Raw genomic sequence first — 27,336 nt, forward strand, 5'->3', positions numbered from 1 at the left:
GTTTGTTGGAATAAAAAAATGGTACTAGACTTTTCTATTCTATTTGATCTCAAGAACATGTTGGTACAATAATGCTCTACTTTTTGTTAATTTATCGATCTTTCGAAATTTCAAAATCATCAAATTAATAGAAGTCAAGGCGCTATTATAACAATAGATTCTTGAATCCAAGTAAAATAGAAAAACCTAGTATCATATTTTTATCCCGACAAACAGTTAGCGAGATATTGGAAGTTAAATATTGAAAAAGTTACCAAGTTATCCTTAAATATCTCAAAAAATATTAGGCAAATAGAAAAATGTTTCAGACAAAAGTTGTTCAAATTAATTAGTAGAAAAAAACAGTGTAATAGAAAATTGGAGTTTCCATTTAAGATTTTTATGTCGACCTTGATAACGTTTCTCAAGGTCATTCTAAGATCAAACAATTATCAATATCTGATAGCTTTTTTTTAAACTCTACAACTTTTATTTCAAACATTGTTTTAAGCAGTCATTATTTTTTGAAATAATTAGCCGTTCCGGAACTTTTGCCAGACCCTATATATCTAGACTGGCCGTGTTATATATTGCTTAACCTTGATGATTAATTAATAGTATATATATTCTTTGTCGAAATATTATGCTGGTGGTTAAAAACTACTATTTGAAAATATTACATATATTGTTGAATATTATTACAATAAAATTTTATATATTTTATATGGAATTAATATTAGACAGTAATACTAGGAAGGAATATATGATTAACAATACATATTTGTTCATGTATTCTGTTGAAAATAAGACATATATTGTATTACATCATCTCAATATAATTAACCATTAAATACACATAAATGCTATAAGTCATTCTAACCAATAAACTTTGTACATAAAAAATTTAATCTTTATCTTTATTGCAAATTATTGATGTAAAAAGTACAAATTTTTTCTTAATCTTGAGAATTGTTATACCTTTGCTTTATTACACTGTTCAAATACAGGATGATTCAGAGTCTAATACATAAATCTTGAAGAATGATTGGAAAAGCTGGATAAGCAGATTTTATCATATACCATGTAGTTAATAGCTCATTGCTGTGCTGCCACGCGACGTAATTTATATATTAGATCTTGAATCATCCCATATACAATTAAAAAAACAATTCTATAAATCATTTCTTACATCATTCGTACTCTTAAAATACATTTTATAAAAATCATTGATCATGTTGGTAACCGATTTTATTTGTAATGTTGTAAATTCTATTATACGTTGCAACCAATCTATCGTATGTTTATGATAATTTTTCAATGGTAGGCCTGACAACATTTGTGCATTTTGTAGAAATGTATCTGTCTGTTGCTCATAATGCCATGAAAAAACTACCAGTGCTATAGTAAGCAATGAGCTAATTATGAAAAACCATACAGTTATCCACGTAAGAGACCGGTATAACTTAGTACTCGAGTTATCAGCACCTAAGAAATAAATAATATTGAATAAATGAAAAAATCAAATTTGTGAATATTACATTTGTGAATACAAACATTTATTACCTATAGATTTATGAGACTCGTGCCTGCATGTATTATCAGATAATTTATCTGTTAATCTTACATTATCATTATTGTCCTGCAAATTTTTATTCTGTATTAAAGGCTCAGTTTTATTCGAATTTGTCTTATATTCCTTTTCCGAATCCCTTTTCTTTTTTTTCTTAGTATCCTTCTTTGTTGCTGTAGTTATCACTTCTTTTTCTGTTTCACCTTTAATATTCAATGTTACATTGATATTAATGCAATTTGTATAATAAAAAACTATCATAAAAGTATGCAAATAGTATATAATAATATATAACACCTGTGGTATTATTTAATCTGCGTAATTTCTCTTCTTCTATTAAAAGCTTAACGGTAGACAAATAGTTGACAATATTGAGAGCACATGCTTGACACTCGTTCAAATTGCTACATGGTCCTGCTACTGTTGCTACAGCCTCAGTTAAAGGATTTTCTTTCAAATCCAACCATCTTAAATTCTTTAGTTCACTTAGACTCAGTGGTAGTCTGCTGATCTATAAATTATTATATATTATTACTTATATTATATATATATATATATATACACATTTTCTTTCTACAATGAAAATGAATATATACACATATCTTAAGAAAACTATTTACCTGATTAGAGTATAAATCCAGATATTTCAACTGTGTCATTTCACCAAAATTTTCAGGTAGTTCAGTTAACATGTTTCTACTGAGATCTAATTTCACAATTTGTTTTAAAGTGATAAAAGTAGCCTAAAACAATTTTTGTGTTAAAAATGGTAAAATCACTTAAATTACAAAAAAAGAGAATATATAATATATGATATACCGGCAATGAAACCAGAAGATTAGTCGACAAATTTACATTTCTGGCTTTTTTAACGGATGCCTGGAAGATGATTAAATATGTAAAGAAAATATTTATAGAAAGAATGTATATTTCATAATGATCTTTTTATACTTCTAATATTTATTACATATTAATTTTATTATTGTCTGTTTTATTCTATTATAGTTTGTTTTGTTCTATTTCATATAAAAATTTAATTAATGGAAATGAAGATTAGAGATTGTTACTCACTATTTCTCGGACAGGTACTTCTTTTAAATCACATAAACTAAGATCCAAATTATTATCTTTCAATTTGTCCTTTATATTTTTCAAATTCAATTTAACAGTCATGGTTGTGGTGGTTTTATAAAATTTAAAATATAAAATATAGAATGTGATGATCTGACATGTACCATATGTTCGCAATGTCGGATTTTCAATTACTGCGACAAATTGTTATAATCTTTAAAGGCTAGGTCAAGGAATGCGAGGTTTGTTCCGAAATCAATTTCGGAATCTTTGGTTTAAAGCCAGCGGCACACGGTACTTGTTTTCGTGCTGGATTGCTTGCTGGATGAAAATATTGCGTTCTGCGATTGGTGCATTTCCGAAGATGGATGGAAATGCACCAATCAAAACGCAGTATTTTCATCCAGCAAGCAATCTAGCATAAAAACAAGCACCGTGTGCCGCTGGCTTAAGTTATAAAGTTGGTAAGGCTGCGTCATGCTTGCCTCGCGGCGGAAGTTAGTCAGAGATTATTGCGGCAGCTATTCAACATTTTGCTCGAAAATAATATTTTCACTCCGATTTAAATCGCCAATTCTGGCTTCACTCTTGTTACAGTAAAAGTAAAATAGCTTGGTCTAGGTCAGTGGTGGGGGCATTTATTTCCACGGCACCTCTTGCGCATGCGTCAATACGTCACGCATGTAGCTGCTAAAGGGTACGAACACAAAGGAAGCAGTTTTTCTGCTTTCCGATAGTCAGCGCCGATAGGCGCCGATCGGCATTAAGAATATATACGTGTCATTATATGAGACCGCGCATAATAAAAGCAGGTTCGGATTTGTCCGCGCGTGTCATCGGCGCGGGCGAATTTGCCGGAATGAATTTTTAGTTCTTTCTTTCCGATTGTAAGCGCCGGTTGACTCCTGAAACGCTACAAATGGACATCGATAATTTAATTTCAGCAATATTTCTAAGACCTCCCATTTGGGATAAAAGAAAAATCATAGTAATTAAAATTTTCCAGAGTTATCCTTGTGTACTGGAAAAATTTTTGTTCCTCTCTCTTGAGATCATCAAATAAATTATGATATCCACTATTATTTCTTCTGCTTTTATTTATTTCGTGTAAAATCTTTTTCTTTGTATTTTTGATATAATATTATCCAATAAAAAAACATCTTCATCGGATGAAGACATCTTTACTGCAAGACATCAACTCAGAAACTGACAGGTTTCCTGCTTTAACATGCGTCTAATGTCCTCCTCAAGTGCCAATAGTCCGCGCCTATCGGCACTGGTTATCGGAAAGCAGAAAACCCAATTTCCTTTGTATTCGTACCCTAACATACTAGTGCCTAAATGCAATATTGAAGATTTTTGTGAACAAGAAACGCTGTGTTACGCAACATTTTATAGGCTATGTGTTATCTAAAAAGATATTGTAGATAATATGTAGCCAATAAAACACCAGTGTGTAACACAATGTTCCTCGGCTAGAAAATGCCCTTTATGTTTGAGGTGTTTTATATTTCATTCGTGATTTGTCCTCTTCTTTATTCTCAAGTTTAGTTACAATAACGAATAGATATCCTGTCAAAAATGATAAATACGCAAGCATTTTAAGAGTTCTGTCTAACTTCACTTTTGAATTTTTATTAAGTATGGAAATATTTTTATTAAATATAGAAAAGTCACTTGTGACTTGTAGATAATACGAGTTCATCATTAGCAACAGTTATCAATACAATCTCGATCACTTCACAACTACTTAGGCTGTGTTCGGAAACATCACTCGGGTGCATCTGCTGTGAAGTGATTGGTGAGAGACAAAAATGAGATAAAGAAAGAGAAAGAGTACCCAAATAACATTTCCGAACGCAGCCTTATACCCGTATTCATATTCAGGCCTTATATTTGAGGCCTCGTTATATCCATCTTTAGATGCTGCACGGATTATTTTACTGGCTACAGATCATCTGAAGATAAACTTAAGGAAGTCTCAAATATAAGGCCTGACTATGAATACGAGTGTTTGTGTCATTGAAAAAGAATGTGATTTAGGCTGGTATTCATAGTCCGGTCTTATATTTAAGATCGTCTTAAGTTCATCTTCAGATGCTATATAGATCATTTCATTGGCTACAGAATATCTGAACGTGAACTCAAGACGGTCTTAAATATAAGATCCGACTATGAATACGGCCCTTAGATTTTTCTTATATTTTCAGTTACTTTGCAATCGAGGAAATCAAAGACTTTCTCTTCAATGTCAGAAGGAAAGATGCAAAATATGAGACATTCACTCAAATAAAAAAATTTATTTTACGACGTTCTCGTTATCTATGTGTTATTAATTCACTTTTCCATAGCTGTGAAAGTAAAGAAAAACGCCAACAATGTAAAATTCAAACCCCGCTCCAAGATTTTGTATATCCTTATTACTGACAAGGAAAAGACAGAGGAGCTAAGCTCTTTCCTAAAAAAAAGTCTTTACTTCTAAGTAAAATATAAAACAAGATAAGTTAAAATTTTTAAAATTGTATAATATATGATTGTAACAATAGTAACGATTATGTTATACATGTGTGATTTTGTTATGGCAAAGTTGAAATTGTTACAGGTTTACAAGTTAAGGAAGTGAAGAGAAATGAATGTGTTTAAGGTAAATAAATTTCTTTTTTAAACAAGTTTTTGTTTCATTATATACACATCATCACGTGTGTGTGTGCGTACGTGCGCGTATGTGTGTGCGTGGATGTGTGTATATTTGTTTTGCAAATTATTCACATTTTGATATATTCTTTTTTGTGTTATCTTTAAGATATATAAGACAATAGCGTTTTCAACCGAGCGGATTAATAACATTGAAAGCACTATAATAAAACCAATAAAGTTTATGACGTTATTAAATACTTTCGAATGAATCAAAATCTGCTCAGTCGAAAATACTATCAGAAGAATTCTTCTGTTGAATATCGAAAGAGATATGAATAACGCATATTTCACATGTCGTACGTATTTTTAGATATACCGATTGGCTGTTGAATTTTTTAAATCTTTATTATTTTATTTAAGCACGCTACAAATTTTTTATCCAACAGACAATCGAAGCATCCAAGAAATTTGTTGCACGACAATGAAATATTAATCTATAACTGCATTCATATTACTACCAATACTGCAAATCTATAATATATTTATAATATATATAAAGTATAAATTTTTAATATTATAATGTATAGTCATTTTCCAGCAAAGGAATACTGCATTATATGAAACCGTTCTATTAGGTGTATATTATCTAGCCTATTTTTTTAGATAATATGTAGCCAATACAACTATTTTATATAATACGATTTTCTTTATTAGGGAGGATTCGCACCTATATAGGCAGAAAAGCAGAAAGGCAGCAATCGATTAGAATGTTGGTAGTCTGTCTTTCTTTTCTGTCTTTCTTACAAGAGAGAGACAGACTATCAACGAGAGTTCTGATTGGATGTTGCCTTCCTGCTTTTCTGCTCAGGTGTAAATTCTCCTTTAGAGAACGAACAATATTAGAACGCAACCTAATTCGACGTGACATAACCTAACTTTACCTGATCACTATTCGTAACGCTGCTTGCGTGTTATCTTTCTTTCGACATTTTGTGTCACGTACGGTGAGTTGTGTTCGCATCGTATTTTGTATCCATTTCGTTTTTTCGTCATCGTTCATAGTTTTGTCGAAGCGTTACTTTATTGTTGTTGAAGAAACACATTATTATGTATGTTTGAGATGTTTTATATTTCACTCGTAATTTATCCTTTATTTTGCTGTTCCAGATTCAGCTACAGTAACGAGCAGACAGCCCATTAAAAATGGTAAATATGTAAACATTTCGAGAGTTTTGTTTAACTTTACTTTGAACTTTTATTAAATAAATGTCGCCCGTAACTTATGTATCATAAATTTATCATTAGCAATAGTTATATCGATATAACCTCAAACATTTCAACAACTACGTTAGTGTTATTAATAGCGAATGCGATTTAGATTTTCTTTATATTTTCAGCCACGTGAAATCAAGGAAATCAAGGACTTTCTCTTGAAAGCAAGAAGAAAGGATGCGAAATGTGAGATATTTATTCCAATAGAAAAATTAATTTTACGACGTTCTCGTTTTCTACATCTTATTAATTCACTTTTCCGTAGCCGTGAAAATAAAGAAAAACGCCGACAATGTAAAATTCAAAGTTCGCTGTTCCCGGTTTTTGTATACCCTCGTTATTACTGACAAAGAAAAGGCAGAGAAGCTAAAGCAGTCTCTACCTCCAGGTAAAATATGAAATAAACAAGTTAATTTTAAGATTACACGATATATAATTATAACATAATAGTGATTGTTATATATATATATATATATATGTATATGATTTTGTTATGACTAAGTTAAAATTATTACAGGTTTACAAGTTAAGGAAGTAAAGAGGAGTGAACGTGTGTAAGACAAATAAAAGCCTTTTTTAAAGGAGTGTTTCATTATTTATGTTATAAGAACTTAATGTAGTCATTGGAATATTAGAATAGAAATAATTAACAAATTGATCATGGTTACCGGTGTTCTTTTGTAGTTTGCAATACATCTAAAAATAAGTTAAAACATTGAAGTTAAAATATATCAAAGTATTAGAAATTTTATCACATTTGTTATCATATGTTACATTGTTGTAACATAAATTTTTGTAAGGAACAGGAGATATATATATATGACAATAATTTTTCATTTTATGAAAATATAAGTTGTTTTACATTATTATACATGAAACAGGAGTGGAAAACAGATGGTTTCTAAAATAAACAATGGTAATGATTGTGTAATACATGTGTGATCTTGTTATGACAAGGTTGAAATTGTTACCAGTATATAAGTTGGTATAAAGTGAAGAAAAGCAAACTTATTTAAGATGAGTAAGCTCCCTTTTTAAATGTCTGTTTCATTATTTATATATTATACTAATCTGATGTATCACTCATTGGAAAGTTAGGATAGGAATAATTATCGAGCCTCAATATATATATCTTTCATTTGTTAACCTGTTTACCGTTATTTGAAACGTATACATTTTGCTGATATTGACATTTTGTTCTATGATCATATTTCAATATTACAACCAAGCTTGTTTCAAATTTAGATTTTGTAAAGTAAAATAGGAGTGGCAAGAAAGTCGATGAAGATTCAATGAATGATTTCAGGTCAAATTTAAGTATTTATTTCGTCAATTTCCCTGATAGGCGATAGATAAGCTAGTCATTCACACGAAGTAGTAAATGAGATTTACAATTATTTCTCTTAAACCAAATTGTTAGTCCTCTTTGCAACTTGTTTAACGAATCATACATTGCGCGAATGAAAACGTTACCAGGACCGTACCAATATGCAACACTACGTTTGGCCACACGACATATTTGCTATACAGCACCAAATAGTGAATATATCACAAACAATAAACAAGGTTGAATTCTGCTAATTGACTAATTTTGTTAATTGTTATAGAACTACATTGGTCCTATCACTGTATGTTAAATCTGATACAAATATAATAATTATCTTCCCATATCATCCGCCAGAAATTCTTTCTTTTGTACTTATCCAAAAGAAGGTAAGTACGGCTCTGGAAATCGTTCCTCTCGACTGCTGTAACATCGTACCGAAGCAAAAATAAAATTGTACTTTACATCTCTCTCTCCCTCTCTTTCGCTTTCTTACTACAGACATAATATTAAGTTCGTGCATAATAATAAGACTTTCCTTCGAACAAAAGATGTACCTAAAGCAGATAACAAAGTGCGTATATAGTGAATACATCAGACCAATACATAAACCAATCACCTTCTCTCATTCACGGACGCGTCACTCCTCAAACGGAGCATATACACGTCATATATGTATGCATATATATATATATATATGTATATATATAGATATATATATAGATATATATATAGATATATATATAGATTATATATATATATACTGCAAATTATTCGTTTTGATATATTCTTTTTTGTTTTATCCTTAAAACGCCTTCCATTTCTTTTCTCTTGTAAAACTACAGATTATATATATATAAAGTAAATTCTTTGAAAAAAATGATATTGGGACCGCGACGATGTATTTCTTCATTCGTCACATTCATGATAGGTTGCCCTGCAACAGAATAATACATTGGTTTGATATTTTCGTAAATAGTGCATTGCATCATAATCATGTTTAATTAATTTTATTGATCAACCCTTGAGTGTATATTTATCTCAACATTTTTGCATTAATATTTGATATATTGAAAATTACTATTTTGTAACAAGTTTTGTGAGACTAAACTCAGTTGCAGTTTTAAGATTCTTATTTCATTGCTGCGGGACTCTTGGTCTATTTTGGCTGACGTTAAAAGCGAGGAAATCCATATTAAAAACTACGAATTATGTCGAAAGAAGAAATATATATATACTAGATGTCCAAAATTTTCAGCTAAATTCAAGGTTTATTTTAAAAGAAAATAAAACAAATTTGTCAAAGTATTCGCCGTTGTTTTCTATAATTTTAAGCCATCTTTCAAGCAGCTGATGATTTCCATCTCGAAAAAATGTATCTTTGGACACGATAAAGTCGTCAAGCCATTTTCGGATCTCATTCACTGATTTGAAGTGCATATCAGACAAGGCATGTTGCACCGACCGGAATACTGATAATCGGTAGGAGCGATGTCTGGTGAAGGCGCGAGGCGCTGCAACGCGTCCCAGCCAAAATTCATTATGATTGTCATAGAAACAATGTGTGGCCAAGCGTTATTATGCAACAATTTCACAGAACGTTCTCCTTTGCCACTATATTGACGTTTTCATTTTAATTCTTGACTCAAACGAATTAATTGGTGTTGGTAGCGGTTCGCACTAATTGTTTCATTCGCTCTTAATAGCTCATAATAAATCACGCCCTTCATATTGCACCAAATATAGAATAAAATTTTTCCGAAGTGTTTTGGCTTTGCGACCAATGTTAATTTACCCATGACTTTCTGCGTTTCGAATTGTCATAGAGTATCCACTTCTCATCACCTGTAACAATTTTCTACAAGACTTTCTATGCTGCTTATTGGGAAGAGAGAAATACACTGCCACTCGTTGATTTTTGTTAGCTTCAATGAGTTAATGCAAAACCCATTTTCCTTCTTTTTGAATCTTCCCCATCTCGCGTAGGCGATTGGAAATAGTTTGTTGCGTTACTCCTAACTGTTCTGCAAGCTCTTTTTGCGTTTGTGTTGAATTCTTAGCGAGCAGTTGCTTCAAATCATTGCTGTCGCACTTTCGAAGGCTTCTAGGCCGTTTTTTGTTACTTAGACTGAAATCGCCACTTTTAAACCGTCTAAACCAAAATGCACACACATTGTACGATACAACACCTTCGCCGAGAAAGGTACAAATCGATTCGCATGTTCTTGCAACATTTTTTCCTTACTGAAATTCGTCAAGAATACACTGTCGAATATGCACCTTATCTGTTGCCATTTTTGACTGTACTGAACTGAATAATTTTTGAGGTTATATTGTGCCTTCCACTATATTAAATATAATTTTTAATAGCTGTATGTCAACACTACATAACCGTAAAAGTGCGGGAAAATTTGATTATTTGAAACTTAAGTTTTTAGCCGTTTAAAAAAAGTTTAGATTATTCACTCGCATACCTAATATAATTACAAAAATTTCCAATATAGAATTACTAAATATATATACATATGATTATAGTGTTTAATAATTTTATATTAAATTTGTCATAAATTTTATAAAAAAAAAATTCAACAAACAGTTCTATGTAATAATGTTCGAGTATTAAAAGAGTACAAAAATGAGGTAAAAGTACCTTTGCTTGTCCTTGTGACGTCGAGACAACCTCCTTCCGGAGTCGCGTGTCGATAAGGTGTACCGTTTAGTGTGCGCTGGATTTGTCCTGAGTTCTCGAAAGTCTGCCGTCTTCATTTTCTCCAACTTCTGCATAAACTTGGTGATCAGATCTGGACAATTGAGATTCTCTTCTGGTTCCCATGTATCATCCATTGCACTAAATCCTTTCCATCTGATTAAGAAATCTCTCTTCCCGTTCTTCTTGAAGTGTACCTCGATAATTCTTTCAACTTCAAACTCCTTCAAACCTTCCTTATCTGTGCTGACCTCTTTAATATTCTGTTCATCTGGAAGAAAATGTTTATGTGAAAATACACACGTAACTACATTAATATGGTAGATAAAGCAACTAGAGGTAACTTACCATTTTCTGTTTGTTTTTTAGTTTTAGTTTTCTTTGATTTATCAGTTTTGGTCAGTTTTGCTTTCGCCTTTTCCTTTTCGTCCTTCTCGTTCGCAAGGAACTCTTCTATCAACTTTGGACAGTGGAGATCCTTCTCATTTTCCCAAGAATCGGAGGAACTGTTGTAACCTTTCCATCGTATCAAGAATTGTCTGCGTCCTTTGATAGTACGATGGCTGATGATCATGTCCACCTAAAAGAAACACCTTGTCTATTTAGCAAGGTACTTAACGAGCAACATAAATAGCGTTCTATAGCTATCTAAAGTTTTGACAGCACATTTAGTGCATCAAATTATTATCGAATGCCATACGGGATATCTTAAATCTAATTAAATGAAAATGATTTATTGTTGTTAGTGATTATTCACTAGTACCTCGATCAACATTCATCAATTCCCTTAATTTTCGCGAAAGTAATCTCAAATGGTACAATAAGAATCTTTAATCGCTCCTATTGTTGTCGTGAACTCAGAGCGCGCCGCATGCTCCTTCCCGCGCAATGACGGCATTCGAGGAGAGGAGACGGAGGGAAGAGGGGGGGCCAGAGAGAGAGAGAAAGAGAGAGAGAGAGAGACAATGTGAGAAGAACGGTACATGTCGAAAATGGCGACGACGCAGCCCGCTAATGACCGACACCGCGCACGACTTTCGCGCAAAGTAAACAACAAGCCCGACGAAAATACGCAATAAGAGCGATACGGAATCCTGCAAGTGCTCACGCATCGCGTGAGTAACACGCCTGCGTGACGCTCGAGTGAAGCGGCGCGACGTATTTCGCCGAGATAGCGGCGCAAAAATCCGCGCGCGCGATCTCTGTCGCGCTACGCGCGAGGTAACACGCGTGGCGCGATGCGGCGCGGTGAGGGACGCGCGCGCGACGTCGGTCACGAGGAGGCGGAAAGCGGGAGGTGGGATCTCGCGCGACGCATACCTCGTACTCGTCGTTCCCGCCGGAATCCTCGCCGCGGGCCGAGGTGGATGCTTTCTGGTCCTCCTTCCTCTTGCGCTTGCTCGGCGACGGCTTCACGGCGGTCTTCTCGCCATTCTCCTGCTCCTCCTGCTCGTCCGTGACGACCAGCTCGTCCTTTACCTCATCACCGTCGTCCGCGTGCGCCGCTGACTGCTTCTGCTGCATTGAGCCGCGTGAGCGTCTCTTCGGAGTGGACTTTCGCATGGCGGTGTTCACGGACGTCTCGGACGCGCTGTTGTGGTTGTTCCTGTCGGCGGTCTTCTGCGTCTCGTCTTTACCGTTGTCGACGTTGCCGCCATTTTCCTCCGACTCGCTGCTGCTTATCGTCTCTGACTTCTTCCGCTTGTTTCGCATGCTGAGCCGACGCATAATATCACACCTTACTATTAGCCGCGCAACCCCACACAATATGCCGTCCACAGGGTCTTCGATCACTTAAACTTCGGCCTCCGTCGAAATTCTTACATTGAAATTTGTCCAGCGGTCGTTAGCGCCACCTAAAAGTTTTCACCTTCGACGGAGATATCGGCGAACTGACTCAGCGTCAGCCGATGGCGGGCTGCTGGCCGGCGGCGTCGACTCTGATCGATCGGAATCGGGCCTCGCTGACGCTCGGCGGCGGGCGAATTAGCGACGTGCGCACATTTCGATTGATTATTTCATCGACTTTTTACCTCGCTGTTGTTCCTCACGACTTTTATCGCGGAGCTAAAATTTTTTAGATGGCGTTGGTAGCACGCCGAGAGAGAGAGAGAGAGAGAAATTTCCCAGTGGGAGTCGACGAACCTGCGCGAAAAATCGTACGTTCGAGCCGCGGACTCGGCGCGAGATCGCTTTCCCTCCGAAACGGGGAAACACGCCTCTCGATTTTCCGCGATCAACGACGACTAATACCCGCGCACGCACGATCGGGCAAAACGATGCTGTAACGTTATCGCGATCGTTAGCACTGGACGGCCATCTTAATAGCGGATGTACCGGAAGTAACGAACAGTTTGAACGTACTGTCAGCGTCAAGTCGACGTTGAGTGCTCGATTCGGCCGCGTTTGAAGGTGCGCTTGCGACCTGCGGCAGAGACGGCCGTCATCCGATATTAAACTAAAAAAAAAAAACAGGCGCGCCGGTCGGATAATTTTTTAATTTAACCCCGGCGATACGACGGTCGTTGTCCGACTTCCGGAACGCGATTCGTGTTAGTCAACGTTTTAACCGTCGATGACGCACGCGACTCGTCACGCGGATTACGATGTTCCGATAATGCCGATATAAACAAACTAACCTCTTATCTCCCCTTTTTGTCTCCTCCCTTGAGACCGCCGACGACAAGACGGCGCGCGATCGCGTCGCCGTAATTCGCGTTAATCAATGCGTGCATTCAGTGCGCTAAATTGCTCTCGACGAGCTTTTGTATTCAATTGGCGTAATCTTGTAGATTTTCAAACGCGCACGCCAATTAGACGCGACGGCTCGCCGAGCGTCCAGTGAGCTCTCGCGTTTGACTGGCGCGTTCCTTTAGATGTTCAAATGCGCGCCAATCAGGTGCGCGCGAAAGCTCGGTGAGCGGTCGCAGCACTGATTTGCGCTCGTATTTCGCGTCTACCTGCGAATGGGGGTTCTTTCGAACAGCTTGGGATCGTACGTTTCTTCCAAGTCTTCCACGAAGAACTTCGCTAGACCTTGACCGACACTTACAGGGTCGGTCAATTATGCACGCATCCTGCTGTTGCTCGTTGTCCTGGCAACGTCGTGGCCGCGATTGAAATTCGCCTGGGGTATATCGCTTCTTCTTCTTCTTCTTCTTTCTTTTCCATCAATTCCTCCTGTCTTCTTCTCGTCTAATTCTTCCTGTCGACTTCCTTAATTCTCTTCCCTCCTCGTCACGTGAACTCTCGTCAGCATGGCCAAATTCGCGAGTATCTACGAGAAACCTTCACCTCACATCAGTCTACCCGACTGGCACGCCAAACAATGGCAGCTTCGACAATCCTCGGGCGTGCAGAGATCCGAGGCCTGTCAGCTACGCGACTCGAGCAGATCCGTGCGTCTCGAAACGGCCGCAAGGACTAAATGGGATACTGACATAAATAACGATCGACTGGCGGACAGGTGAGCGTTATCACTTCAGATAGTATAATGAAAGAAGAGAAGACGGAAATGTTATCACACACACACACACACACACACACACACACACACATACACGCGCGCACACACACACACCCACACACACACACGCACGCACGCACGCACGCACACAGCTGTTTTTTTATGCTTAACTTGTTCTCTTCTTGGAGGAACACAGCTATAATTAACTTCATCAGGTTCTTCATTTTGAAACTTAATTTAATTAAAAAATATATATACAGGGTATCCGGGATCTTTTAGAAACGAAAAATTGTGAAGATTAATCAGATCAAACTATAAATATCTAGCAATAGAGATAACTATAAAGATCTAGCAATAGATATAAGTATATTGAACTTTGAACCTGGAATCTTGAACCTGTCACTAGATGCAATAGCCGTGTCATGTAACCCATACAGCACACAAAGTTGAAAAAACGTTGCGACAATATTGCAATGTTGCAGCAATATTGCTAAAACTTCTGTGCTGTATAAAAGTTATAGATTAGGTCATTCTGAACAAAAAAGTCTTTTACTATTTTACGCATAAGTACGCAAATTTTCAAGTTATCAATTAAAAGAGACTCTAGATGTGATCATTTTCATTCATTAATAACTTAATAATTTAATAACTATTGCGATTTTTTAAAAATACCAAAATGGCACTTGATTTTTCCTCTCAGTTTGATCTGATTAATCTTCACAATTTTTCGCTTCCAAAAGATCCTGGACACCTTATATATTAACTTACCCAACCCTGTGTATATAACATTAGCACGTTGAAAATATTTTATTGTTGCTGAAATCTTCCGTGTTATTTAATTCATGGGTCTACTGTGCATTGAAAATGGCGACTGTAGGAATCAACAAAGATTTTCACATAGTTTATACTTTTGTATATAAATCTTGCGTACAAAAGCTTGTAACCTTTGTTAATCTGTGCAGTCTTCATCCTCAATATACAGGGTGTTCTATTTTAATGTCCCACCCCAAATAACTCTTCAGTATTGAAGTTTCAAGGAAAATGATCTGGATAAAAGTTGTAGGGATTTAAGTGAGTTACCTTATGATGTCCTTAACTTTGATCTTGACCTCTATTTTCAAGTCAGTTGAAAGTCAGTTTGCGTTTTTTAAATGGGAACCCTTATTTTTTATTACATTGTTTTTTTCTACTAGGTAATTTGAACAACTTTTGTCTAAAACATTTTTTTATTTGTCTAATATTTTTTCAGATATTTGAGGAAAACTTGATAACTTTTTCAATATTTGATTTACGATATCTCGTCAACTATTTGTCGGAAGAAAAAGTGGTACTAGACTTTCTTGCTTTACTAAGATGATTTTGAAATTTCCAAAAATCAATAAATTAACAAAAGTCAAGGCGCTATTGTAACAATATATTCTTGAGACTAAATAAAGCAAGAAAGTCTAGTACCACTTTTTCTTCCGACAAATAGTTGACGAGATATCGTAAGTGAAATATTGAAAAAGTTATCAAATTTTCCTCAAATATGTCAAAAAATATTAGACAAATAAAAAAATGTTTTAGACAAAAGTTGTTCAAATTACCTAGTAGAAAAAAACAATGTAATAAAAAATAAGAGTTCCTATTTAAAAAACGCAAGTTGACCTTTAAATGACCTTGAAAGTAGAGGTCAAAGTCAAAGTCATCATAAGGTAGCTCACTTAAATCCCTACAACTTTTATCCAGATCATTTTCCTTGAAACTTCAATACTGAAAAGTTATTTGGGGTGGGATATTAAAATGGAACACCCTGTACAGGGTGTACGCGAAGATCGGGGTCAAACTTGCACAAAGATCGAATAGATGAAAAAAGTTCGCATAAATTTATGTCCGCGAATGCTTTATTAAAAAGTTATCCAAGGATTTATAAAGTAGTAATATCCAAGTAATATCCAAGTATAAATATCCAAGGATTTATAAAGTAGTATTATTCCTGATCAGATTTCATGTTTTCTGACTTTTGTTTATGGGGCCTCGTCGGTTTATGAGGATCTGATAGAAACAGATCAGTTTTGGGAGAGGAGAGCGTATTCAAAACTTGCTATTTCTGATACAGAGTAGGGATATTCAAAAGAACTGGGCAGTCATCAGTTTGACGAGTGGAAGTCTGTATTCTCGCAAAAGGAAGATTTCCCGAACATTTACTATTGTAGCAAGTGACAAAATTCAAATATACAAATCGAGAGGAAATAATTCTGCTTGTGAATCTCTCATTCATAACTTTTTAATTAAGCATTTCCGAATACAAATTCCAGTTTACACGAACTTTCTTCACTCGACCTTCCTGACATATAACATAGGTTTTGTCCTGGTCTTTGGCGGATACCTTATATAGTAGACTCATTGACGTTGTAAAGTGAAAGATTTCAGCGACAAATAAAATATCTTTGCCGGCAATATAAGTTGCGTTCCGATATTCACTGCCAGCATTGAAAATTTATAGTATTCGTGACACAAACTATATGTATTTTCAGTACTGGCAGTGAATATCGGAACGCAGCCATAATAACCGTACTGTAAAAGAAAAAAATGTAAACAAACTTCTTTCGATTAAAAGGTAAGCGACTGGTTGCGGTGCACGCAACCATCTTGTTCTGTTTACAACAGCTTATGAAGCCTTTGGAGGAAAACGTGACAATTTTAAGTCACATTTTACGACAACCAATGTGAATACCTCACTTGAACGTGCTTCTACTGAATATCATTTTTTCGACTATCTTCTTCTACTGGATATCACTTTCTCAACTATCTTCTTCTACTGGATATCACTTTTTCAACTATCTTCCCTCCAATATGCATGCAAAACACATCAAACTTTGACTTTTTATCGATGATTGACGAACTGTTGCTCAGCTTGGCGAGTCCCACATTCATGAGCATCGGTACGATTTGCGTCAGACACCCTGTATATCAACAATTCGATATAAATTCGATGAACAAGTCGTGTGAAAAGGCATTGTGAAGCGCGAATTACCTGAATATTTATCATTAATTTTTGTTCGTTTTTGCAGAGTCACGGAACTGTCGAGATGGAGGAACGACCTTGAGGATTTGATGCAACAGTTGCTCCTCGAAATACGTTTGCTGAGCGACGAGAAGAGCAATACGGAGAGGGAGATAGAGACTATGATCCATCTTCTGCAAGTGGTCAGCGAATGTATCTCAACGAGGGACCGTCGTAAGAGAACCGAGCTCACGTACGACGAGACCGACATCCAGCTGAAGAAGGAACTTTGCTTGATCGCGGATATTCAGGACGCGTTGACCAAGAGGTGATGAGAGTCACAAGAGAGCGGCAGACGTGCCGATAAGAAAGAAAGAGAAACAAATCCCAAGCTCTCTTGACATTCCAGGGTGCAGACCGCGCGGGAGAAGCTGAACACCTTGGACAGCATCAAGTTCGACTTGGACATGGACATAGAAGATAAGAATGAGACCATCAAGATCGACAAAGAGAACCTCGTGCTGGACCGCACTTGCGCCAACATAAGTTACAAGCCGACGTTGCCGATCAGCGAGAAAACGCGGTAAAGTCGAGGGTTCCGTTCCGCAAGCATGTTGTCAAGTCGCAACAGTTCTGACTTATTTCCTCTCGACAGGCCAATCACTTACGCGACTTGGTTAGAGCGGTGCCACCGCGTCCAGATGTTGATCGACGACAAGCTGAGCGACTCGTACAGCTTCCGCGAGGCTACGCGCGTGATGCGAGAACACGCGTGGAACGATGTCCGGGCTCAACAAGATGCGACGGATTACACCCTGAGAAAGAGGATCTATCAGACGCAGAAGGCCAGGAACGAGTTGGACTGGCAGAAGCTCAAGGTCTCGCGCTATATCGGTCGTATTTTCGCTTTTATTTCGATAGATGCGATGAGAGGCGACAAAGCACAACATATTAAAATATAAATAAAACTATATAATTAGAGAACTAGCGTTAAATATACAACAGAAAAGAGATTCGTCCTCACCTATATAGTCCCTCGACCTGGCTAGGTGTGGGAGGAGATGGAGACGTTGAAGAAGGAGATAACTCGGTTGGAGGGAGCGTTAGTGAGCAAAATGGACGTGATGAAGTGCGCACAGACGCGTTTGGAAAATCGCACTCACCGGCCCGGCTACGAGCTCTGCAAGGACGAGGTTGAGACGGGTCTGTGGGGTGAGGTTCTGCAATTGAAACAGACCGAGAAAGATTTGACCGGAGCCATCGAGAGTGCAAAGTACGTAATAACGTTACAATGACCGTCCATTCGTCGCATTCTGCGTTCATCCGCCACTCTCAGTGGCACGTCTAATGCTTCTCAACTTGGCGAACTTGACGGGCGATTTCGTTCTCCGCTTCCAGAGCGAGCTACAACGGCTTGGAGTCCTTGCTGACGCGGATCGAGCACGACCTGGATGACAAGCAGCACTCCCTCAACGTCGATGTCATGTGCTTAGACTCACGAGCAATACTGAAGACTGGCGACAGAGCGCGCTTGCCGGGCGAGACCGACCGTAACATTGTGTTAACGCGCATGGAGGAGGAGATCCCGCTGGAATCCTAAATTCAGCGCGTGGTGTCGCGTCATCCAGCATGGCAGATATTACAAGGATCACAAGGATCGCCCTGAGTTTTGATTTTCTACATGCAACCCATCATTCACTTCGTTTCGTTTCGTCTCGACACGTCGCACATCTCGTAAACGTCAAGACCGACGTACAGCTTTAGTTAGTTTCCGTCTTCGGTACGATATGCTGTACGGTGCGGTCGTACGGTGTCGCACACCGCGTGCGACTTCAAGATCAGCTGTTCATTTCACAGAGTCGGGGTTGGTCGTGATTTGAGCGTAATCCGCGATGAAAGAGTACGTCAAACTGCGTTCGAGGTTCTTCACCGCCCTCGCGTGTATCTCGCCGACTTTCTTCGGGTCGCCGTATTTCATCTCGAACTTGATGTAGTCTATCCAGACGGACGTGTCGTTACTGCCGAACTGGTGCGTCGCCAGCTCGTGAGGCCGCCGCGCGTACTTCAGCGACACGTCGGGCTGCATGAGCTCGAGCGACGCCATTTTTTTGTGGAACTTCAACGAGAAGGGCGGCTGCAGGCACAAGCCGTCGTATGCCTTGCGAGCCGCGCGGATGCCTAGGATAAAATTAATATGTTCGATTGAAACACGTACATGCTATATTAATATGTAATGTAACATTTGCAATCTCTAACATCGCAAAACGAAGATGAATTGAAAAAGATGTGCAGTAAGGTGAGTGTCTCAATTAACGACAATGTCCAAATTTGTAACAAATGTTTTTAATTTTTCTCAATAAATCAGCTGATTTACCATATTTATCCTAAATATGTGTTCTTGCTCTAAATTTTATATATTATCCGTTAACAATAATTTGGCAAGCTTCGGGTAAAATTAAGAGCTACGAAAATTGCTGAAACATTATAATTACAAGCATATTGCTGACAATAATTTCCACAGTCCAACTCGTTTTAGAAGTTAATATGAAACGTCTCTTTGTTAGACGTCATTCTCTTTAACTTTCCCAAAACTAAATTTTTAATAGATAAACAAAACTAAATATTCACATCAGCAAATGGCACTCCAGCCATTTCTGACGAAATATTAGAATCACAAGTTAAAATTTTCCCATAAATTAGAAAAATATGACACAATTAAAACCGAAGACGTTCAAGCTTTCCAACAAAAATCCATCTTGTAACACTTGACATATATATCAATATATCTGTACTTAGTATTATGTGCAATTAATAATTTGTACTTATTATTGTGTTCACACTTGGCTTAACACATATATTAGTAATTTATTAATTTATGTTAAGGTTATTCAGTCACTAATTGGCCTATTCATCTCGTATATACATAATTAATTGCGTTACTTTTTGTTAAGACGAGCCACTCGATGTAAGTGGGCTTTATATCCCTGGCGATGAGCGGATGCGCGTGCAAAGCGGCTTGGAATGCCTCTTCCGTCTTCTCCGAGTTTTTCGTTTGCACGTGCAGAATCCGCATTCTCCATAGAGGCAGCGCTTTCTCACCCAATATTTCTGTCGCCTGTACCAATCCATAAGTGATTACCTAAACGGACCGCTAAACGGGCATTAATCAATGTCGTAATCTGTTCACCTTCGGATATATCGCAGCCGCTTCTTGTTCCTGTCCCGAAAGCAACAAATGTCTCATCCGCTCTTGCCAAAGATTCACGCTATTCGGCACGGCGTCAGTCGCTCCACACAGAACTTGATTCAGTCTTTTCTGCGCGTTCTCGTCTCCTGTTTCGGCGCTCAACATTTTAATCTGTGAGGTAAATCGGTTATTTCTCATCCTTAGTCGCACGCGAAAGTGAACAATAATTGTACGATATTGAATTACAAACCCAATCTGAATAATATTCTTCCTTCAGTTTCTTCGCCTGGTGAGCTTGCGCCAAGGCGGTCCTCAGCAGTTTTCTTTTGAAATTAGGCAACGATTGCAGATCTTTATTGATGTCCAGTAAGCGTTTTATATAGAGTGACCACATCTCCTCAGTCTTAATTTTCTTCACGGCCGTTTGATAAACCTTGTTGCAAGAGGTGATACGATCCCTCAGCGAGGCTTGCTCGGTATTGTCCAGCTCCATCGGCGTGTCGGTAAGACCTGGCTGCACTAGACCTTGCAACTCACGATCAGCCATCTTGTCCCACATCAAAGCTTCGTGAGCGTACTCTCGAATCATATCGCTATTATTATAAATCAAGATACACTTTAGATACTTAAGTTTGCTTTGTTAACACCAAAACTATCAAATAATCGAAAATAATCTGTAGTTCCTTGTAAAAGAAAATTACTCAAACTTATATAAAGATATATTTTACATTTTTAATGAATATTATGTCGCAAAAATAAATATACCCTTTTTTCCAAAAACTTATCACTTTGGCAGGAAGAAATAGATTGTATTAATTATCGGTAGTTCTAATGCTAATGAAAAGGAAATACACGATATTTATAACAGTAGTTTTATACCTAATAATTTTCTTCTGCAATTTCTCTGTGTTGTTATATTTTTCAGTGATTTTGAGTAGCTCAATTATGAATTTTATGTCATTAACACGCTCAACAGCCTGCTGATATATCACATATGCTCTCTTCAATGCCAATGGCATCTCATTGTCATCAACCGTCGATGCTGAATTGTCCTCTTGATTCTCAGCATTTTCGGCATTGTTAGACACAGATATATGGTCATTCAGTTCGAGTCTACATGAAACAAATCAATGCAGACAATAATATTTAGGTTGCAAAATAGATTGTCAAAAGAGATATTCTTGCTATTACCTAAAAGCTTCAATGTACAACAATTGTGAATCCGGATGGATATGTAATCCTCTGAGAAGAAATTGCCGAGCATTCTGTTTGTTGTTATTCTCCTCTAGCTCCCAACATGCTGCTACTTGCCAGCATTTTGGTTCGTCTCTGTGCACTTGCAGCATTCTGCCTATCATATGACTGATGTTGCTGTGAAAATGCTAAAAGACTTACATTATTTTGTGTGAACACAGTATAACAGCAGAAGTCTATCTGTCTTGTTACTTACTACATGTTTGCAAAATTTTATATAGGCAATCCAAAATCTGATATCTTGAAATTTGAATATTGCATCTTTGTATAAATTATTCATTTTGTTTGCTATAGCAAAATCAATGTCTGACTTCTTTTGAGTGATGCCATATTTCTGAAAATCAAATTTTATATATATATATATATGTGTGAGTAGGTATGTGTATGTATAAACGTTACGGTATATATAATCGTTATTTCGTAATTTTCTTTTAATATTTTTTACCGCCTAGGTACACAAATTACTTACATCCCTTCGCTGTTTAATCAATTTCAGGAGATCCATTTCATAATGTATATATTCTACATAGTCCTCTTTACACTTTGTGTGACGCTGAATTTTGTACTCAAACTCCTTCAGTTTCTTGGCAATAGCCCTGGAATATTCAACGCTTGATTAATATGATGACAATGTAAATTTATCCGTGCACCATTTGTTTTGGCTTACCGAATCTCATTTTTATCGAAGAGTTTGATCCTTTCCATCTGTTCCAGCTCGGGAATCATATCCTCGCAACGCTTCTCCGCAAATTCTGCCATTCTTCAAGCTTTTCAGTGAGCTATACAAAATATTTAGAATGATTTTAATAAGAAAAAGTATAAAATTCACAAGTTTACGGTCAAATTTGTATACACTTTAAGTAACTCAAGAAGGAGAGCCAAACTCTCCCCTCTCGGAGAAAAAACGACGATTTTCAGCGCCGCCTATCTCTATCTCGGGCGTGATCGAATTAAAATATGTCACGTGACACAGAATGAGATGGGTGCGATGGGTGCGTTCACGACACTCAACAGTTGCGCAACTGTTGAGTAATTCGGCGCGTTGCAATGGCCACGTTCAGTAGAACAAAGTGATCAGCAGAGAGTGCTTAGTGATTATTGTCTATGATTGGAGCATTCTTTTAGATTCTTCATAGACCCAGAAATATTTACCAATCAGGAGCGAGATTCAGTGGAAAATCTAGTAATGTTGTCCAACCGTTGAGTCTGCTGAACGCGGCCAATGGCAGACTCAACAGTTGGACAACATTACTAGATTTACCACTGAATCTCGCTCCTGATTGGTAAATATTTTTGGGTCTATGAAGAATCTAAAAGAATGCTCCAATCACAGACAATAATCACTAAGCGCTCTCTGATCACTTTGTTCTATTGAACGCGGCCATTGTGTGCATTCAGTACTGCATTGATAACTGAGCTCTTGAATCTGATTGGCGTAGACCACAAAATCTGAAAGAATATGCCAATCAAATACAAAAGCTAAGTAATTGAAGTACTAGCAGTCGGAATGTAGCCATAGGATTTATATGATGATATTTATAAAGTATATATATATATTTTTATTTTTTAAGAAAAAGTATATTCTGTTCATAGATATATTAAATATAATAGATAAATTGTTTAACTTGATCATAATAAGTAAAGCCAGCGACACACGGTGCTTGTTTTCGTGCTGGATTGCATGCTGAATGAAAATACTGCGTTCTGATTGGTACATTTCTGAAGATGGATGGAAATGCACCAATCAGAACGTAGTATTTTCATCCAGCAAGCAATTCAGCACGAAAACAAGCACCGTGTGCCGTTGGCTTTAAATAGGGAAGATTCTTCCTTGCGCATACGCAGTCGTAAATAATCTCCACTAAACGCACAAATGCGCGTGCACAGAGGAGGAAAATTTATCTTTCCCACCAAATTTAAAATTATCCTGCAAGGGCGCGCAAGGGCCATGTAGACGATTTTTTATATGTACAAACTATAAGTTATTAAATATCAATTAGTCAATTCTCACAAAAACTTCTTGATAAAATTTATTGGATGAAGTTTTTTTCGCGTACACAATTTCATTAATTACGACTAACCAACAAGTATTCTTCTTGATTTATTACTAATACCTTAAACTAATATGTGCAATGATTTTTCTTCGTCCGTATAAACGTTCGTATAAAATATAGACAGCTCACACCTTGTCTGAGAGCTCAGTCAAAGCGTCCATAATGCGCGAATTCTTCGCAAATTGGCCTTCCATTTTCATTAGAACAAAATCTTCGATAAAAGAAGCTACCAGACTATTATCCAGAGTCTTCACTGCCCTATTATGTATGTGACCAGCTTTCAACGGGTCGCCGTGCTTAAACTCGAATTTCATGTAATCCATCCAGACGGACTTGTCGTTCTTGCCGAACAGGTGCGTCGCCAACTCGTGAGGTCGCCGCGCGTGCTTCAGTGAGATATCGGGCTGCATAACTTCAAGCGACACCATTTTTTTATGGCACTCCAGTGAAAAAGGCGGTTGCAGGCATAGGTCGTTATACGCCGTGCGAGCCGCATGGATGCCTGGAGGAAAAGATGCATCCGTTAGATCGAGATATATACGTATATCTATTTGTATCTCAACAGAATAGTTCTTTCTGTATATAAATATCAAGTAGATACCTTTCGTTGCGGCGAGCCACTCGATGTAATCAGGCTTTATATCCTTGGCGATAAGCGGGTGAGCTTGTAAAGCGGCTTGGAACGCCTCATTTGTCGTCTCCGAGTTTTTTCTTTGCTCATGTAGAATCCGCATTTTCCACAGGGGCAGTGCTTTCTCCCCCAATATTTTTGTCATCTATAACAATCGATAGTCTCTTATATGGAATTACTAATATTGTAAAGTGTTATGTTTAGATAACTTGAAAATTAGCTTGCGGTAATAAGATGAAATATATAAATTCCTCTTAGGACTCTGTTCTGAATATAAATGAATCCCAAAATGCAATCTCACTCTCAATCTGATACAAGCAGTGCTAATGCAAATATCTTGCAAAAACAAATATTTTAATATTTTACATATACGTAGCAATATAGAATAAATTATCTGTGAGCGTCATCTTAGATAATTTTATGAAGACACTTTTTCCACATCAAGATGCAGATGAAGATAATATTTATTTATATATTATTATTTAAATAACGATAAAAGATAATCATAAATTGCTCACCTTTGGATATATCGCAACCGCTTCTTTCTCGTAGCCTGAAAGCAACAAGTATTTTAGTCGCGTGTGCCAAAGAATCACACTGTTCGGCATGGTGTCGGTCGCTTCACATAGAAATTGACGTAGCCTCTGCTGCATGTCTTCATCCATTGCTTTGGCGCCTAGCATATTAATCTATAGCAAAATGAAATAATTATTTCTCATATACGTTGCATTAAGAAAGTATATTGAGAGTGTGCAGTAGTTAGACAAGAAATTAATACAAACCCAGTATGAATAATATTTATCCTTCAGCTTCTTTGCTTGATGAGCCTGCGTCAGAACAGCCTTTAAAAGCTTCTTCTTGAAATTAGGTAATGATTCCTGATCTTTGTTGATATCTAGTAAGCATTCTATGTAAAGCGACCACATTTCCTCAGTAGGAACATGTTTCAAGGCCACTTGATAGACATCGTTGCAAATAGTAATGCGATCCTTCAGTGAGATCTGCTCAGAATTGTTCAGTTCAATCGGAGGGTCAAGAATGTCAAGCTGTATCAGACCTTCCAATTGACGATGTGCTACCTTGTTCCACATTAAAGGTTCGAGAGTGTAATCTCGAAGCATGTCACTATAATAAATTAAGACGTTCAATTCTTAAAAACAAAATTCATTTCATTTACAAAAGAAAAATATTTGTGATGTCTCTATAACATCACTATATTTATACCTGACAATTTTCATCTGCAATTCTTCTGTGTTGTCATGTTCTTCAGTAACTGTGAGCAATTTAATTATGAATTTGATGTCGTGAATATATTCAGAAGCTTGCTGATATATCACATATGCTTTTTTTGATGACAATGGCATCTCGTTTTCTTCAGATATCGATAAATTGTCTTCCTGATTTTCAGTATTTTCAGTGTCTTTAGAGACAGATACATAATCATCTAACTCAAGTCTGTATGAAAGTAACAGATATAATTAGACAATGTTATCAAAAAGCTGTGGGAGATTACTACAACAAATAACTATTACCTAAAAGCATCCATGTATAACAACTGTGAATTTGGATGTATGCGTAATCCATTGAGGAGCATCTGCCGAGCATTATCTTTGTCGTTATTCTCCTCTAGCTCCCAACGTGATGCTATGTGCCAGCATTTTGGATTATCCTCATGAATTTTTAACATTTTGCCTAATGTACGGCTGATGTTGCTGCGGAAATGCTAAGGAATTTAAGTTATAATATGTAAACACAGTAAATTAGTAGAGAAATCGATTCTAGTTACTTACTACATCTTTGCAAAATTTTAAATAATCAGTCCATAGTGTAATATCTTGAAATTTAAATATTGCGCTTTTATATAAGTTACTAATTTTATTTGCTATAGCAAAATCAATATCTGACTTCTTTTTGAGGATGCCATATTTCTGAAAAGTGCATACATCAATATCACTGCTTATGATTATTGTTTCATAATTTTCTTGAACATAATCTTTAGTGTCAAAAGACTCATGTTACTCACATGCCTTCGCTGTTTGATCAATGCCAAGAGTTTCATTTGATAGTGTATGTATTCTTCAAAGTCCTTTTTGTATTTCGTATGACGTTCAATTTTGTACTCAAATTCCTTTAGCTTCTTGGCAATAGTCCTGAGATATCAGACATTTGATTCATGCAATGTTAAGTATAAATCTACATGCCTATTAATTGCATCAACTTACCGAATCTCATTTTTATCAAAGAGTTTGATCCTTTCCATTTGCTCCAGCTGGGGGATCATATCCTCGCAACGCTTTGCCACAAATTCCGCCATTTTTTAGATTTTTTCCTGAATTACACAGAATATTTAAGATCTGTCCAATACGACAGGATATAAAATTCACAAGTCCGTTGAGTTTAATTAAATTATTTAATTAAACACGTGAAACGTGTTGCAAATACTAAGTATTCAAATTCTGTTGCAACATTCTCACTCAATTGTATTCGGCGAGATATTATTTAATTCTTTTGTTTAATTCCACGTGCCTCCGTATACCTTTAGCTTCTATAACCTTTTTGTTCAGCTGTTCGTCGCATCTCAGCTTGCTGTTGTAAATGCAAAAGTCTCCCTTCTCACTCACGTGGCTATTGGCTGCATTCAGTGATGTCAGATGCAATATATTGCGACGCTACAACGCATGCGTGAGATGACGTGCTCTATACCAATGACGGCAATAAAGCGTATCGTAGGATCCATGAAGGGGCCCGCGCTATCCGATCAGTGGTGCGATTCTGTAACTTGTTATTGGAGTTAACGACAGTTTCGTTATTGTTGCGCAGCTTTTCTACGGTATACAAAAGCTGCGCAACGATAACGAAAGTGTCGTTAACTCCAATAACGAGTTACAGAATCGCGGTACTGCTGTCTTCCAGGTTGCAGCGTAGTTTTCCCATGTTTCTTGCGCAAGTGCCTTATCTTAGGTTATATTGTTCAGTGGATACTAAATATCAGTTACATTAACATTATAATTCCAGTGGATACTAAGTAACAGTTACGTTACATTAACATTATAATTTTTCACTCAACTATGTAACTGTTACATAATATTTGTATTAGACTCATATTAGACTATAGATTGAGAATTACTATCGGACCAATTAAAATAACCACGATTTAGATTATCTAATTTACTCGATTACAATTCTCAATATATAGTA

At 36.8% G+C, this 27,336-nt stretch overlaps 6 protein-coding genes across 9 annotated transcripts; 2 read left to right on the forward strand and 4 right to left on the reverse strand.

The window, feature by feature from the left end:
- Positions 1-875: 875 nt before the first annotated feature.
- LOC105188120 (leucine-rich repeat-containing protein 59) lies at positions 876-2,826 on the reverse strand. The gene is made up of 6 exons (XM_011149416.3): positions 2,621-2,826; positions 2,369-2,428; positions 2,170-2,292; positions 1,847-2,060; positions 1,543-1,752; positions 876-1,464 (listed from the first exon to the last, which is right to left on the reverse strand). Exons 1-6 carry the CDS (start codon positions 2,720-2,722, stop codon positions 1,151-1,153), a joined length of 1,023 nt encoding a protein of 340 aa, XP_011147718.1. The 5' UTR covers positions 2,723-2,826; the 3' UTR covers positions 876-1,150.
- Positions 2,827-6,164: 3,338 nt separating this feature from the next.
- On the forward strand, positions 6,165-7,187 carry RpL38 (ribosomal protein L38). Its single transcript, XM_011149417.2, has 5 exons — positions 6,165-6,261; positions 6,425-6,463; positions 6,655-6,715; positions 6,795-6,917; positions 7,047-7,187. The coding sequence occupies exons 2-5, from the start codon at positions 6,461-6,463 to the stop codon at positions 7,085-7,087; spliced, it is 228 nt and encodes a 75-aa protein (XP_011147719.1). The 5' UTR covers positions 6,165-6,261; positions 6,425-6,460; the 3' UTR covers positions 7,088-7,187.
- Positions 7,188-7,829: 642 nt separating this feature from the next.
- Positions 7,830-12,905, reverse strand: LOC105188122 (probable chromo domain-containing protein LHP1). Its single transcript, XM_011149418.3, has 4 exons — positions 11,881-12,905; positions 10,909-11,140; positions 10,504-10,831; positions 7,830-8,790 (listed from the first exon to the last, which is right to left on the reverse strand). Exons 1-4 carry the CDS (start codon positions 12,286-12,288, stop codon positions 8,763-8,765), a joined length of 996 nt encoding a protein of 331 aa, XP_011147720.1. The 5' UTR covers positions 12,289-12,905; the 3' UTR covers positions 7,830-8,762.
- A 615-nt stretch (positions 12,906-13,520) lies between these two features.
- LOC105188125 (tektin-2) lies at positions 13,521-18,612 on the forward strand. The gene is made up of 6 exons (XM_011149420.3): positions 13,521-14,026; positions 17,080-17,340; positions 17,422-17,595; positions 17,668-17,890; positions 18,062-18,285; positions 18,411-18,612. Exons 1-6 carry the CDS (start codon positions 13,818-13,820, stop codon positions 18,610-18,612), a joined length of 1,293 nt encoding a protein of 430 aa, XP_011147722.1. The 5' UTR covers positions 13,521-13,817.
- On the reverse strand, positions 17,902-22,212 carry LOC105188124 (U3 small nucleolar RNA-associated protein 6 homolog). The gene is made up of 9 exons (XM_011149419.3): positions 22,121-22,212; positions 21,923-22,049; positions 21,650-21,787; positions 21,391-21,581; positions 21,079-21,312; positions 20,450-20,792; positions 20,200-20,370; positions 19,953-20,127; positions 17,902-19,190 (listed from the first exon to the last, which is right to left on the reverse strand). Exons 1-9 carry the CDS (start codon positions 22,210-22,212, stop codon positions 18,859-18,861), a joined length of 1,803 nt encoding a protein of 600 aa, XP_011147721.1. The 3' UTR covers positions 17,902-18,858.
- Positions 22,213-23,467: 1,255 nt separating this feature from the next.
- LOC105188126 (U3 small nucleolar RNA-associated protein 6 homolog) lies at positions 23,468-26,873 on the reverse strand. 4 transcript variants are annotated; one of them, XM_011149425.3, is made up of 10 exons: positions 26,691-26,873; positions 26,361-26,467; positions 26,162-26,288; positions 25,929-26,066; positions 25,671-25,861; positions 25,363-25,593; positions 24,921-25,263; positions 24,657-24,827; positions 24,109-24,283; positions 23,468-24,009 (listed from the first exon to the last, which is right to left on the reverse strand). In XM_011149425.3, exons 2-10 carry the CDS (start codon positions 26,450-26,452, stop codon positions 23,633-23,635), a joined length of 1,845 nt encoding a protein of 614 aa, XP_011147727.1. In that variant the 5' UTR covers positions 26,453-26,467; positions 26,691-26,873; the 3' UTR covers positions 23,468-23,632. The 4 variants fall into 4 exon arrangements, with proteins under 4 accessions (XP_011147727.1, XP_011147724.1, XP_011147726.1 ...); XM_011149422.3 differs by having other exon boundaries at positions 26,675-26,872; XM_011149424.3 differs by having other exon boundaries at positions 26,665-26,872.
- Positions 26,874-27,336: the final 463 nt, after the last annotated feature.

This window comes from Harpegnathos saltator, unplaced genomic scaffold (assembly GCF_003227715.2).
Source record: "Harpegnathos saltator strain DR-91 unplaced genomic scaffold, Hsal_v8.6 scaffold93, whole genome shotgun sequence".
In the NCBI taxonomy this organism is placed as follows: Eukaryota; Metazoa; Arthropoda; class Insecta; order Hymenoptera; family Formicidae; genus Harpegnathos; species Harpegnathos saltator.

What these genes read in the sequence shown, in the direction of transcription:
- LOC105188120 (XM_011149416.3), bottom strand. Translation starts at nt 2,722, where the DNA reads ATGACTGTTAAATTGAATTTGAAAAATATAAAGGACAAATTGAAAGAT. An exon ending in AAGTACCTGTCCGAGAAATA is followed by an intron (nt 2,429 to 2,620) that starts GTGAGTAACAAT and finishes ATCATCTTCCAG; the next exon opens with GCATCCGTTAAAAAAGCCAG. An exon ending in CAGATTAAATAATACCACAG is followed by an intron (nt 1,753 to 1,846) that starts GTGTTATATATT and finishes TGAATATTAAAG; the next exon opens with GTGAAACAGAAAAAGAAGTG.
- RpL38 (XM_011149417.2), top strand. An exon ending in AAGAAGAAAGGATGCGAAAT is followed by an intron (nt 6,716 to 6,794) that starts GTGAGATATTTA and finishes ACTTTTCCGTAG; the next exon opens with CCGTGAAAATAAAGAAAAAC. An exon ending in AAAGCAGTCTCTACCTCCAG is followed by an intron (nt 6,918 to 7,046) that starts GTAAAATATGAA and finishes AAATTATTACAG; the next exon opens with GTTTACAAGTTAAGGAAGTA.
- LOC105188122 (XM_011149418.3), bottom strand. Translation starts at nt 12,288, where the DNA reads ATGCGTCGGCTCAGCATGCGAAACAAGCGGAAGAAGTCAGAGACGATA. An exon ending in GCGGGAACGACGAGTACGAG is followed by an intron (nt 11,141 to 11,880) that starts GTATGCGTCGCG and finishes TGTTTCTTTTAG; the next exon opens with GTGGACATGATCATCAGCCA. An exon ending in TAAAAAACAAACAGAAAATG is followed by an intron (nt 10,832 to 10,908) that starts GTAAGTTACCTC and finishes ATTTTCTTCCAG; the next exon opens with ATGAACAGAATATTAAAGAG.
- LOC105188125 (XM_011149420.3), top strand. Translation starts at nt 13,818, where the DNA reads ATGGCCAAATTCGCGAGTATCTACGAGAAACCTTCACCTCACATCAGT. An exon ending in AACGATCGACTGGCGGACAG is followed by an intron (nt 14,027 to 17,079) that starts GTGAGCGTTATC and finishes TCGTTTTTGCAG; the next exon opens with AGTCACGGAACTGTCGAGAT. An exon ending in CAGGACGCGTTGACCAAGAG is followed by an intron (nt 17,341 to 17,421) that starts GTGATGAGAGTC and finishes TTGACATTCCAG; the next exon opens with GGTGCAGACCGCGCGGGAGA.
- LOC105188124 (XM_011149419.3), bottom strand. Translation starts at nt 22,212, where the DNA reads ATGGCAGAATTTGCGGAGAAGCGTTGCGAGGATATGATTCCCGAGCTG. An exon ending in TAAAATTTTGCAAACATGTA is followed by an intron (nt 21,582 to 21,649) that starts GTAAGTAACAAG and finishes TAAGTCTTTTAG; the next exon opens with CATTTTCACAGCAACATCAG. An exon ending in TTGTACATTGAAGCTTTTAG is followed by an intron (nt 21,313 to 21,390) that starts GTAATAGCAAGA and finishes TGTTTCATGTAG; the next exon opens with ACTCGAACTGAATGACCATA.
- LOC105188126 (XM_011149425.3), bottom strand. Translation starts at nt 26,452, where the DNA reads ATGGCGGAATTTGTGGCAAAGCGTTGCGAGGATATGATCCCCCAGCTG. An exon ending in TGATCAAACAGCGAAGGCAT is followed by an intron (nt 26,067 to 26,161) that starts GTGAGTAACATG and finishes TGCACTTTTCAG; the next exon opens with AAATATGGCATCCTCAAAAA. An exon ending in GTGGCTCGCCGCAACGAAAG is followed by an intron (nt 24,010 to 24,108) that starts GTATCTACTTGA and finishes CTTTTCCTCCAG; the next exon opens with GCATCCATGCGGCTCGCACG.